Raw genomic sequence first — 14,052 nt, forward strand, 5'->3', positions numbered from 1 at the left:
TACATTTTCTGGATTTTTGACATGTTTGTGAACCAGTATCTAGGCTTTTGATTCACTGTGCATTAAAATAAAAATATTTTACTCTATTTTTTGCATTGCTATCCTGGTTTTTAATATTTATGTTAATGGATTCCAAGCTCAGCTATTGACACTTTCAGCTGCAATTATTCAGGTATTCGACGCTTTTGCATGTTATAAAAAAAATCCCGTTTTTAGCAGAGATATCTCGATTTGTTCAACTAAAAGTCCAAAGCAATCAATTAGCTATCAGGTAATGACATCAAACAACATGAATTTTGAGTCTTAATTGAACTGTAGTATACGATGATATGATGCCTTTTCCAGTCCTATATGTAGCAAACATTTCCACTGATTGGTAGAACATGTATCTACAAAGGTACTACAAACCCACCACAGTTGTTTTATCAGATATAATTCTGCAAAACATGGCTACTATGTCTGACTTTGTAACTCATTGTTTAATTCTATGCAGACGATGCTCTTTCATACTTGTCTGTGAGGATCACGGTAAATTAACTGGAATAAATGTGTGAAAGCTGAGATGCTGATGTCTCTGAATGTTCTCAGGCTGACAGAAGCAGACGTCCTGATAATGAGCTCAACAGACCTCACAGCAAAACCACAAACATCAAACTGCACAGTGTCGTTTTATTCTATCCCACATATTTTATACATGATAAGAAGCTCGTTTATGGTTTCTCTTGACAGGAACGTTCTCAGTTTGAACAGCTTCTGAACTAAACAAGGAGATGTACCATCAACTAAACAATCAAAATTCTTCAAACACATCAACAGAAAAACCTCTGTACAAAGTTTTCAGTTTCAGAATGATGCTGTTTATAGTCTGTGGTTGTGGTTTCTGTAGATATGATCTTTGCTATCTGCACTAAAGAGACGTGCACATTGGTTAGCCACAGCCAACCAGAAACAGTCACATTTTCCATCCAGTGTCTTTGTGAAACCTACAGAACCACATGAGAAGAACAGCAAGCAAACTATTGATCCTGCAGAGAAACCTGATCACTGCTGCATAAATAAGATATAAATAACAGAACACAGAACGACTAGTTACCATTACATTCTGTTCTACAGAAGACATTTTAAGATGTTCTGGTTTTAGTCTTTTAGTTTCTGCAGTTTCTTCACTCTTTTGTATGACTCTAACTGAGTGAGAACGTTTAAAAAATCTCCATAAAAAGTGAATGTACTGTGTTGTTACTGGCTGTGTGGACCAGTTAGAGGCCAGCAGCTCACTGGTTGGACTGGTGGACTACTTCAGGGATGAGTAGATGACCTGAGGCTCCAGTGGAAACTCTGAACACAAACAGTGAAAACAGAATGAGAACAAGCAGCTCTGCACAAAAACAACACAATCATGTTAATATGCAGCAAAATGACCACAGGAAATAAAATAACCTTGTACATCAATTGTACATCACTTTGGATAAATTTGAGTAATTTTGGGAACATTTTAAGTTATTTTGGGAACTTTTCTAGTCATTTGGACAATTTCTTCATCATTCTGGACACATTTTGAGTAAGTTTGGAAACATTTTGAGTTATTTTGGGAGCTTTTGGACCCATTTGGACAAATTTTGAATCATTTGAGTCTATGGTGGTTGATGATCACTTCCAGTGTCTCCACTAGTTTCAGGTGCATTTTGTTTAGGAACTGAGCCTGAATAAACTCAGACCTGTGGATTGAGCAGAGAAGCAACACGATGTTCAACAGCTGGTTTTAATGTTGTGGCTGATCAGTTAAAACAGCTCAGATAGTAAATCGCTGCTGAACATTTGATGCATCAGGATTAATAATCAGATACTGCAGATAATATTGCTGTACTTTTCCAAGTATTATTTTAAATGATGAACCTGTGACAGAATATTTTTGAAGTGTGGCATTGATTGTTGAAGATCACTAAAGGGTCTGAGGACTCGTGGACATCCCTGTGGTTTCTCTCTTATGACTTTAAAGGAACAGTTCAACATTTCAGGAAACATTTCTCTTCTTTCTTTCCAAAGTTGAGAATAAAGAGCAGCTGTACCTCTGCTCCTGTTTGGTCTGATGACTATTTGTCCATAGCTGGTTTCTTCTGTTCTCACTGCTGAATAAACTGCAGCTGGATCGCTGTCTGCACAATAAAACACAGAAAATACATCAGTTCAGTGACACTACTGACACCAGTACGGTTACTTTACAGTGTTAAACTAATTATTTTCAATGTACCTTCATAATAAGACTCATTAGGAGCTTTATAAATGTTGTTTCCCTTCTGCTTTTACAATTCTACAATTTCATTTATCAGATGCTTTTATCCAAAGCGACATACATCTGAGAGTAGATCCAACACAAGCAAGGATCTGGTCAGGAGGAAACAACCTGGATAAGAGAAATAAAACAAGTTCAAGAGTCATGATAGGACCTTGGTGCCTGCAGGCAGTAGACGAAATAAAGACGAAGAGAGACTCTGCAGATCGAAAATTGTTTGGTAACTCGTTCCACCACCAGAGAACCATAGAGAAGAGTCCAGTTATCGACCGGCCCTGTTGTGGTGGTTGTATCAACTGCTTTTTGTTGGCTGAGCGTAGTGAGTGGAAGGCAGTGTAGACCTGGATGAGAGAGTTCAGGTAGGAGGGAGCTGTTTTCATGCAGGGAGGTCTGCCAGTAAGGAGACAGAGTAGTTGATCCATGATATTACAGACCTGGATCAGGAGTTGAGCTGCATGTTCAGACAGGAAGGGGTTGATCTTCCTGATGTCATACAGGGCGAAGCGACACGACCGAGCAGCAGAGGCTACATGAGTCTTGAAGGTTAGTTGGTCATCGATCATGACACCCAAGTTTCTGGAGGACTTTGTAGGTTTGAGCTGCTTTGACTCCAGCTGGATGTTGATTTGTTGTTGAATTGAGGGGCTGGCTGGGAGGACAAGGAGCTCAGTCTTGGAGAGGTTGAGTTGAAGGTGGTGTTGCTTCATCCATGCCGAGATATCTGCAAGGCATGATGACGACTGTTATCTTTTGTCTGGGATGGCTGAAAATGTGTAAAGGCCTTTAGACTAATCCTAAAACTACCCCTAAGGCTAACTCAAAGACTAACCCTAAGACTAACCCAAAGACTGACTCTAAGACTAACCCAAGGACTACCCCTAAGACTAACCCTAAGACTAACCCAAAGACTGACTCTAAGACTAACCCAAGGACTACCCCTAAGACTACCCCTAAGACTTACCCTAAGACTGACCCTAAAGGCCTCTCCACACTGTGTGATTTCAGCTTTCTTGTGTTCCCAGCTTGCTCCACTGTACGACATGAATCTAATAATCATTGGGCATGATGTGAAGTTTGCTCTGTGCAGATTGCATGATGAAATCACAGCTGAATCTTAGCCTACGATGTGCATGAGTCGATGTGAACACACAATAAGCGTGCGCCGTCCATCCATGGAAAATAAACAACCGAAGCATAAACGGAGCTTCTACAATCACAGGGAAACTATGCAAACATGAACTGATCTGATTTTTACTTATTTAATAACATAAAGTAAGGCCTGTGGCCTCTATTTACAGCGGTGTGTGTGTTTGCTAGAGGCTCATGCTAGGTTAATAACCTGGGAGCCGCTATATCCTTCCATGCTTCGTCCTTTTTTGTCCGGTTGTGGTCTGAGCTGGAGGACACGTCTAAAAAGCTTCTGCTGCCACAACTCTACCAGACTGTCTTCTTTGTTTAAGTCCCACAGACTTGTTTTGATGCATTTTATCACCACAAATCATCTATTTGGGTTTAGCTCCAGTGTGGCGCTGATCAGTACGTCATTTCATCCTGCATTTCTATTGGTTAGTTAGTTGACGTAGGTCCAGCAGCATCACACTCTGAGATGATCACCCCAAAGCCCCAAGACCATGGCAACGGCTGTCCTTGAACCTGTCTCACAGCACCGTAGGACCACTGATTTAGAGCCATGACCAAAGACATCGCCACCGTTCACGGTACATGACAACAACAGATGCAGTGACACTGATTGCACGCTATTTAAATGCAGAGTTGTTGTTTGGCAGAGAGAGTTTAGTGAAGTTGCAGTTTTTGGAGGTGAGGATCCAGTAACACCTCGTCATCCAGCAGCTCTGGCTGTGTGGGAGAAGATGGAGTCAGAGTGTTTTCTAGATGGATGCAGGTTTCACTCAGGACTAGCACCTGGATTTCTGAAGAATTAGCCAGTGTTTGGATTAATTCTGCTTCTGCTGTTAATGACTAACAACCCAAATATAACTGGACATTATTCATGTGAAACAGGAAAGAAGACGACCACAAAGCTGCTCAACTCTCAGAATAATTCAACTCAGCAGATAAAACCACAGCAGCAGCTTCCTTCTGTTGGTTCCACTGAGCTGTGATGTGAAACTGACCTGTTTTCTCTGAACAGTGTGGTCTGCTTTGGCAGATGAGTTTAACAAAGATGAGTTTTAATTCTTTCTGTGTTTAGACCAGTTTAAGAATCGGTCCTTCTGCTCTTTCACATCGTCTCAGAATCACATTTTTACACAAAGGTACTTGTGTCTAGTTTGTCTATTCAATAAACAACAATAAATAGCAAAATTAAACCCAAACCTCTGTGAATAAATCAGTAGAGTGAAGCTGTGCCTGTCAGACGACTGTCAGGGTAAGAAAAACCCCACAAACAGCTTTAGATACTGTTGGTTGTGAATATTCAGGTTCCTGACGCTTTTGTTTGATAAGATCTCAGTTTTTTACATTTTTTCATTAGCTTCCAAGATTTTGACAATTTTGTCCATCAATATCCACATTTCTGTCACTGTTGTTTGTTAATGTTGAGTTTTTGAGACTTTTGTTTGTTAATATTCAGATTTTTGATGCTTTTGTTCATTAATATCCAGGTTTTTTACACTTTTGTTCATTAATATCCTGGTTTTTGTGTCAGGGTTCCTGCCTTCTTTCTTTTCATCTCCACACCGTGACCTCGTCGCTTCTCTGCATTGATGAGGCCTCGCCACTGAGTCTGGTTGAGGTCCCACCAGTCTACATCACTGGGATCTCCCTGTACCAGCCCTGTATCCTGGCTCCTCCTGAGCAGGTCAATGCCATTTCTATTGGTTCTGAGCAGGTCGATGCTGTTTCTGTTGGTTCTGAGCAGGTCAATGCCGTCTCTGTTGGTTCTGAGCAGGTCAATGCCGTCTCTGTTGGTTCTGAGCAGGTCAATGCCCTCTCTGTTGGTTCTGAGCAGGTCGATGCCCTCTCTGTTGGTTCTGAGCAGGTCAATGCCGTCTCTGTTGGTTCTGAGCAGGTCAATGCCGTCTCTGTTGGTTCTGAGCAGGTCAATGCCGTCTCTGTTGGTTCTGAGCAGGTCAACAGCGCCTCTACATCATGTGTGGGTCAACGCCGCTGCCTGAGGGGTTCTGTCTACGCTGCCATGGGCCACAGTCTGACCTTGTGAGGGACTACAACCTTCAGCACCGCCTGCTTGACCCTGCCCTACCAGAACGACCAGCCTCTGGGTCGTCCACCGGAGCAGTCGAAGCTGCCTGACCTGGGGAGGGGGTAAGGGTACTGTCAGGGTCCCTGCCTGCCCTCCATCCTTCCTGCCTTCTTCTCTCTTTTCATCTACCTCTTTTCCTCTCTCTCCCTCCTTTTCTCCTATCTTTCCTCACTGCTCTGTTGTCTCAAGCTCGACCGTGACATTTTGACACTTTTGTTCATTAATATTGAGGTTTTTGACATGTTTCTGTGTTAATATTGAGGTTTTTGACACTTTCGTGCATTAATATCCAGGTGTTTTTATATTGTTGCATGTTAGTATCACAGTTTTGGACATTTCTGTGAATTATTATCCAGGTTTTCAACACTTATTTACATTTAAGTTCAGGTTTTTGATGCTTGTGTTTCTGACAGACTTTCCCCAGAACCACCAAAACCCAGCTGCAGCTGTTTTTCTGTCCTGTGAATAAAGCTACCAGTGTCTTCTATCGGTCGTCTCTACAACTGTTGGACTCTTGTTCTGCAGCTGAACCACCATGGAGACAAAGAAGAGCAGCTGTACCTGTCGTCTTTGATGGACCTCCACCGTCTTTGAAGACCATCTGTCCATAAGTGACGTCTTCTCTTCCTTTCACTGCAGAGTAGACTGCAGCTGGATCGTTCTCTGTAAAGTCACATAGATCCAGATCACTGCAGGTTCTACAGCTGATACCAGAACAGAACCAAGACACACAATGATCCTCTTCATGGAGGCTGGAAGGGAACATCAGGTCAGAACTGCAGACACAAGCTTCAACAACAACAACAAGTACAGTTCACACTTTGACAGTTTCTTTCTTTTTAACACCTCTGCTGCTGTACAGGATGGAAACACTGACCTCAGAGCTGCTAGATTTAGTCAAACGCTTTCATGCATCCACGTGTCAACAGGCCGAGGTGTCAGAAAAACTCTGAAATTATTAACCTTATCTGAATTTAAATGCAGATAAACTGAACTTAAGTATTGGTGTGACATAAAGTGGAACTGTGGAAGGAAACTCTCTGAATAATAGTTTTTAGAACACAAAGAGTTTTCATCAGAAACAGGAACCTTGACGACCACAGAGCTGCTGGTTTCCTTTAACAGACTCACTGCAGGCAACACAACACACAGTCCAGCACACCAAGAACACAATAATAATCTGTACACTGAAAATAAATCATCAGATGTAGAAACTGTGTTCTGTTAAAGATGTGGGTGGATTAACTGCAATAAGTTTAAATCCTGGTGATCTGTGACCAGAGACAACAAAGAAGAGGGCAGTTAGTCGCTCTAAGGGGAAATTCCTACAACAACCACAATGCTTTGCAGTCTGTTACTTCCTTAAACTCCTATCTTTTTAAGGAAGTACATACACACTGAGTACATAAAACTCTACCTCTGCTCCGTCTGATTGGCTGCTGTTGATGATGTAATATTCTGACGTCACAGTATGTGATGTCATCTCCTCCAGCTTGTCCTCCATCAGCTGAAATCAACCAAAGAGACAAAAAGTCCTGTAAGAATCTTAATGAACATTTAATTGATAACATCATTTTTGAGTTTGTTTCACCTTTAGGTCTCCTGAGAACATGACGCCTCACCAGTAGAACCAGTAGAACCAGTAGAACCAGTAGAACCACAACAGCAACACATGCAACAGGCAGGACCACAGGAAGAGGAGAACCAGGAGAAGAACCAAGAGGAGAACCAGGAGTAGAGGTGGATGTAGGAGGAGAGGTGGTGGTGGGTTTCCCTGAAGACATATTTAATATTTATGATCACATAAATGTTGGAACCTGCTGAAGTCGGTGCAGAAAACACCTGTCCTCACCTGTGACAGAGATCCAGCTGGATGGAGACTCTCCATGACTGCTGATGTTACACCTGTAGAGGCCTTCATCACTCCTGGAAACATGGAGGATGGTCATGTGACCTCCGGGCTCAGTCCCCATGAGGGAGCCATCTTTATAGAAAGCGGCCGGGAGGCGGGAGCCGTGCTTTGACTGACAGCTCAGAGTGAGGGGATCTCCCTCCATCACAGGGAGGACAGGACTCTGCAGGATCACTGATCCACCTGAACACAGCAGAGACAAAGTCCAGCATTTCATCCATTCACACACAGCTTCATCAGCACTGACTGCACAGTTCATCTTACCAGGAACAGTGAGGTTGATGCTCTGACTGGCTGCTGCCTGGCTGGACTCACACCAGTAAACTCCACTGTCCCACTGAATTAATGGATCGATGGTACAGCTGGAACCAGATCCTTTTCCCCAGTCAGATCCACATACACGTCTGGTTTCTGTGGTGGTGTTTCTCCTCAGAGTCCATCCAGCAGAGCTGTCTTCATCCTCACAGCTCAGAGAAACAGAATCTCCTTCAAAAACCTGAGATCTGTTGGGACTCACAGTCAGAGAGGCTGTAAAGAAAATATCAGACTTCATTGAAAATACAACAGATGATCACAGTGGGCTTCAAAACAATCAGCAGTGAGTCGAACAAACTTTTGAAACAGGACAAAAATAGATCTGTTAGGTTTCACATTCAGAGAACCCTTAGAATTAAATTACATGTTTTTATTAAAGCCTATGGTTTAAACACCAACCAGCAGTTATGTGTGAAGCACAACAATAGAAAATGAGGCCTGGTGGTGGAAGCATCATGATGTGAAGCATGGTGGTGGTAGTATCATGATATGAAGCATGAAAAACATGAATATATTTTTATTTATTTTTTAATTGAAGTCTGTGGCTAAAACAGCAACCAGCAGCTATGTGTGAAGCACAGGAATAGAAAATGGGAGCTGCTTGGTTTGTTCGTTCACGTCAGTTTGTGACCTCACATTCAGAAACTCGTCCCAGATGTGGTCAAATGATTTTGTAACGTTTTACAGCCTCAGAGCCTGAGAACAAGCCGAGAACAGGGTCTTTAGCATCTCAGCAGACCAGGATGTAATTCTGCCAGGAGGTGTGTGGCGCTGGTTAGCAGCTAGGCTAACTGATGGTAGGTCACTGTTGTTTGTCAGTGACCAATGACAGCACTCTGACCCTCTACAATAATAATAATAATAATAATAAACCAGTAATAACACGTTTCATTTCACATCACCCAAGGAACCTTTACACAAGCAACTTTACACTCTACGGACTTTGTTTACTGTTTTTTCACATGCTGATCATTAAAGTTCTTGTCAGATTCTTCATTCTGAGACGTTTGTCCAACTTTCAGACCGATGATGGCTGAAGCAGACGTCCCTCTGGACCAACATTTCTCTTCTGCTGCACACAGCATCAATGTATTTACTATAGTTTGCTCAGTTCAGGTGTACTTACAGTGCAGAAGAGATGCTTCCTTCATCCTACCGCTTGGAAGATGTGACAAAAGCACTTTTTTCTGCCTAATCTATTCTGTCGGCAGACGTAAACCCACCCACTTCCTCATTCTACTTGGGTTTCCTGGATGAATGTTTTTCTCTTGAAATTGAACATGTAGTTGAGGTTACGTCTGGGTCTTGGTTGTTTTTTTCAGATTCTTGAGGTGAGAAGTTACAGGATATACATGGTGTTTACTTGTTTTCTTCAGATTATCTGAAAGTGTTCTGGACCAGAAGAACATTAGCTTGAGTGAGAAATGACAAAAAGCCACAATCCTGATTCTGTCACTGTTAGAAAACGTCACTGGTCACATGATGAATGTTTCCTCTTCATTGGGATAATTTCACAATGATGAAGCCATTCTGTGTTTTTAGCTACAGAGTGGGATTTGGTTTAGAAGTTTGTTGTGTTTGTTTGATCCTTCTGTTGCGCTGCAGTGACACAACTGTTCTTCAGGGGTGGGTAAAGACTCATGGTGCTAAATGAAGCCCTTTTCTAGCCCTTAAAGTCTGCTCATGTTTATACTTCCACATTAATCTTCATGTACTATAACAGCTGGGTGTTTAGTGCAAAGGGCAGAGATACAGAAACGGAGACAGAGATGTAACTTTGGTCAAAAGCTAAAAGTTCCATATTGTTCCCTTTTCAGCAAAATATTCAGAGACTTACATGTTTCTTTTGATTTTAATCTCAAATCATCACAAAAACGGTTCATTTCTCCATGACTGCATGACTCCTGGTTTTACTTCTGTTTCAGTGTCTGTAGCTTTCAATGTAGCTGAGCTGCTGCAGGCCCCGCCCCCTTCAGGAAGAAGACTCCCTCTGGCCAAGTTCAGTTTCAATCCAGTTTTATTTGTGTAGCACCACTTCACAACAACATATGTCGTCTAAAGACACGTAACGTAGTGAGGTGAAGACAAACCCAATAAATCCAAAGTATATCTGGATTCCCTTTGAGCAGCACTTCATGACAACTGGCAGGAACCACAAGGAGAACCACTTCAGAACCAGAACCAGGCTCAGGGAAGGTGGACATCTGCCTTGACTGGCTGGGGTGAGGGTGGGGTTAGCACAACATATTTAGTCACAGGTATGTGGAACTTCACAACATAGTCCTGGAATTTTAAAAAAGTCAAACTTATCAAGATATAGACATTTTCTGAAGTCCTTTTTTCACATCTGCAAAGTAATTCTGAACACCTAAATTAACTCTGAACACCTTTAAATCTTAAGTAGTAGGTATTTTATACAGACAGTTAAGAAAGTAAAGTCGTCACCTGCCTTGTTTATGTATAAAATGTATAAATAAAATATACATAAAACTACATACATGACATGGATGGCATGCATTAGAAATAATATTCCACTCAACCAAACTCTTTTGTAGTGAATCTGTTGACTGACACTGAATTTCACAGTATTTACTGCAGCAAGTTCTCATTTAGCAGCTGTTTTTTTCATCGTGCATCAATCATTGCATCAATATCAGGCTAATGTTGGCAAAAGCTTGTCGCTCCTCAGGACACGATTTCTGCAGCCTTCAGCATGCAACTTTTAACAAACTGCCCCTCAGAGGACGGCTTTGATGCTAATGCTTTCACTGCAGCATCACTGACCTCAGGGCAGATTACTGTTTCCTCAGACCCACCAACAATTCATTTATCTTCTGTCTTCTCAGTTCTCCTGGCAAGTTGTTGTATTTTTCAACATGCCGAGTCTCATAGTGGCGCTGAAGATTAAATTCCTTGAGCACCGAAACTTGCTGCGTTCACATCAAGTACACAGGTTTCTCATTCACCTCGGTGAACAAAGAGGAAGTGGTCCATTTTTCTTGGAAAATCCACTTTTCTCTTTTTTGACAAAGACATCTGGCTGATGAGTGTGTCAGGGTCAGCAGAAAAGCAGGTAAAATTCCAACAATAAGACAAAATGACACTTACAGACCCAGATGCCGCATTGCTGCCATCTGCTGTCAGTTCTGAGTCATGGCGTTGTGTCATGTTGTCTACTCTGAATAAAACACAGCGCCCCTAGCAGACAATATAGGAACTGCAGTTTTATCAAAAATGTAGGTCATGATTTTTATGTATTTTTTCATATTGTAGTTTTACTCCACGGGCTGGATTGGACCCCCTGGTGGGCCGGTACTGGTCCACAGGCCGTACGTTTGACACCCCTGATTTAGGAGGTCGGTGAGAACAGAAACTGTAGATCAGAGACGTGAAGATCCAGATCCAGATCCAGACAGCAAACAGCAAGACACAAAGTTAGAGACATGTAATGGTGACATAGAACTGTATGGAGAGGAGAGGAGCCCAGTGCATCATGGGAAGTCCACCAGCGGTCTAAACCTATAGCAGCATCACTAATGGTAGGGGCCTTTTTTCTCGCATGGAAACATGTCACGTCTGAATGGAGGACCACTTCAGACCTTCAGATCAGTAGATCTACGGACCAACATTGCAGCTCAAACTCTTTTATTTCAAAAACACTTCAGCGAACGGTATTTCTGAAGGCATTTGAGGTGAGGTTTAGTTCAGTGGCAGCTGGTTTAGACGCCTCCATGCTCCTTCATTTGCATAAAGTAAAAGTCAAGCATGCTTTATGCAAATGAGCTCCAGTGCAACCACCATCCAACGTGGTGCGTTTCACAGACAATGAATGGGATAGACGAGAAATTGAAGGATTCAGTGGACACACACCTTAAGGGACGGATCAGATTTTCTACCTTCTAACTTTCTCTCTGAGGATTATTTCACAGTAAATCTGTGTGAATTCTCATCTCAGTTGTTGTTTTTAACGCCTGTGTTTGGTGTCATAAAATGTTCTAAAATCATTATTTTAAATGAAGTGACCGCTGGTGAACATGTCGTCTGAACAGGCCTCCAGAATGCGACCAAAACAATTGCATTTGTGACGCTGGTAAATTGTAGTCTCTCATCATCAGTCTCTTTTTGTTAACACAATCAACACCATATAACCCAAGTGGCATGATGTAGGTGTGAAAGATCTTTGATTTCAGATGATAAGCAACTCGCTGCGATGCTAAGACTCATTTATTTTTGTTAAGAGCTACCCAACCTAAAGTGATGCGATGCTGTACAGCGACAGTTCCCTTGTCGTGTGATGACAGTTTGTGACTGAGATACAAATTCAGCTACTTGAGTGATTTGCTGGTTGTAAATTGTGAGTTGGAGGCTGGCATTGTTTTTGTCTGGTGTCATGCATTTCGTTTTCGAGATGTTGACATGTAAGCCGACCCCTAGTGCATGTTTGGCAAGAAGACTCAATAAGTTTCGTGGATCTGTTGGCCTGCAGGATGTCACCAATCCGTCACCAAAGACATGCAAATATGAATGCAGACAGCAGGTGGCAGCACCAGTTTGTCCAACACAACACACGTCTGGAACACTGAGTTAGAGCGGGGCAATAGATGACAGGAAGCTACAGCCGACTGTTGCATCATTTAAAAAGACGGAGCAGAGTGGTTCTGGAGTCATTTCATTCTCTGGAAAACAACATGTTCGTTCCGGCACCTCAAACCCAACCCTAAATCCAGCCAATCTACATTTCAGACACTCCTAACTGAGTATACACACTGAAATGCAGTACCTAAGTATAGTTTTGAGGTACTTCACTTGAGCAAGTACCTATTTTACTTTCTACTCAGCTGAATTCATCAGACAGGGTTGTATAAAAAGCTTTTAAAATACATCATTAGACATTAAATTTGTAGTTCTATATGATGTGTTTTACATCATATCTCTTGAATCAAACATGTAAACACAGAAAAGTTAAATTCTGCACATGTGTTTTGATGATTCTTGAACTCTAAAATTGTGACTGCTTGAAACCTCCTAGTTATTTTTTTTTTTAGAAAAATAATAATAAAATCACCCAAATGACACAATTGATCAGCCAGAACCTGTAAAAATAGAAAGAATCTTCAGATTTCCAGTTCTCTTTATGGGTCTGTGAACTACTCACGTTCATTTCCTTTGTGGAACTGAACCACACCTAAGCTTTATTTAATAATAATAAGAGTTCTCTGTTTCAAAGGATGTAATAAAGGCGCATTTGTTCAATGAAATAATAATAACACAGAACATTGGTGTGTCACACATATACAGAGTGGTTGATCAAAGAGAAGGTAAAGATGATAAGATGACAAACACCAGCCTGGGACGGCGTTGCTCTGCTTGGAAACCAACTGTGGTTATTTAGAGTTTCAGTTCTCAGAAACTGATGCAAACTGAGAGAGAACAATCCCCTGAGTTCACAGTTCAAGGTTTCCTTTTGACTTCATGAGAAACGAAAGTGTTTTTTCTGTTTGTCTTGGCAGACTGCCAGCATCCAGAGGCAGGGAGCCAGACAGTGATCAGTGTGACTTTAACCAGTGATTTGCCTCTACATTTGTAATTCAAAACATTTAATGGTGTTCCAGAGCTTGTTTTCCTGCACAGCCACATCAGCTCTGAGTCAGTTTAACGTCTCAATACCGAGCTGCTTTTCACACAGTTAATGTGGTCTGAGACAGAAAACTGCTTCTTCCTGTTTGTTTTCAAAATATAGAACTGAATTACAGGAAGAAGACGTCCGCCATCAGATAAACCACTCAGAGGGAAGCAGCCATGAGGCATGTTTGGCATGTCTGGACTTTCTTTCTGTGAGCTGTCAGACAAAATAACAAGCAGTCATAGACGGTGGGCATCACAGTGCTGGTTTATTTCTCTTTAACCAGGTTTTCTCCATCTAACGTGTCATGTGACTCTGGAACAGGTTGTCGTAATGAAGCTCCTCCAGCTTTCTGGATGTTACAGGTGTTCCACAAGGTTCTGTCTCAGGATCACCTCTCTTTACTATTTATGTCAACAATGTGGGTCAAAACCTAAACGCATTTATTCATCTTTATGCTGATGATGCTATCATTTACTGAATATCTCCAGTCAGTCACATCCGTTACACCTCAGACTAGACGCTATGAGGAAACATCTTTCTTCATGTTTTCTTTTAGGTTTCTCAACAGGTTTACAGCTGTGAGAAAGAGTCGTTGGTGGTGATGATGAGAGGCAATACCAGAGCAACGCTTCATCTCCGGTTTAAAACTAGACCGACTGCAGAGTGTAGACTCTGTAGTCACACAA

At 41.9% G+C, this 14,052-nt stretch overlaps 1 protein-coding gene across 6 annotated transcripts; it reads right to left on the reverse strand.

Annotated features, from left to right (window-relative positions):
- Positions 1 to 652: 652 nt before the first annotated feature.
- Positions 653 to 8,947, reverse strand: LOC111586446 (low affinity immunoglobulin gamma Fc region receptor II-like). Of its 6 annotated transcripts, XR_008600480.1 has the most exons (10): positions 8,867 to 8,947; positions 7,690 to 7,953; positions 7,366 to 7,608; positions 7,105 to 7,287; positions 6,931 to 7,020; positions 6,075 to 6,176; positions 2,725 to 3,011; positions 2,249 to 2,401; positions 2,067 to 2,153; positions 1,294 to 1,335 (listed from the first exon to the last, which is right to left on the reverse strand). XR_008600480.1 is itself a non-coding variant. In XM_055007403.1 (9 exons), the coding sequence occupies exons 1-9, from the start codon at positions 8,889 to 8,891 to the stop codon at positions 1,292 to 1,294; spliced, it is 1,698 nt and encodes a 565-aa protein (XP_054863378.1). In that variant the 5' UTR covers positions 8,892 to 8,947; the 3' UTR covers positions 653 to 1,291. The 6 variants fall into 6 exon arrangements, 3 of the variants coding, with proteins under 3 accessions (XP_054863378.1, XP_023151919.3, XP_035797836.2); XR_008600479.1 differs by lacking the exon at positions 2,249 to 2,401 and having other exon boundaries at positions 653 to 1,335; XM_055007403.1 differs by having other exon boundaries at positions 653 to 1,335; positions 2,352 to 3,011.
- Between the last annotated feature and the right edge of the window lie 5,105 nt (positions 8,948 to 14,052).

Source organism: Amphiprion ocellaris, chromosome 23 (assembly GCF_022539595.1).
Source record: "Amphiprion ocellaris isolate individual 3 ecotype Okinawa chromosome 23, ASM2253959v1, whole genome shotgun sequence".
NCBI classification, from domain to species: domain Eukaryota; kingdom Metazoa; phylum Chordata; class Actinopteri; family Pomacentridae; genus Amphiprion; species Amphiprion ocellaris.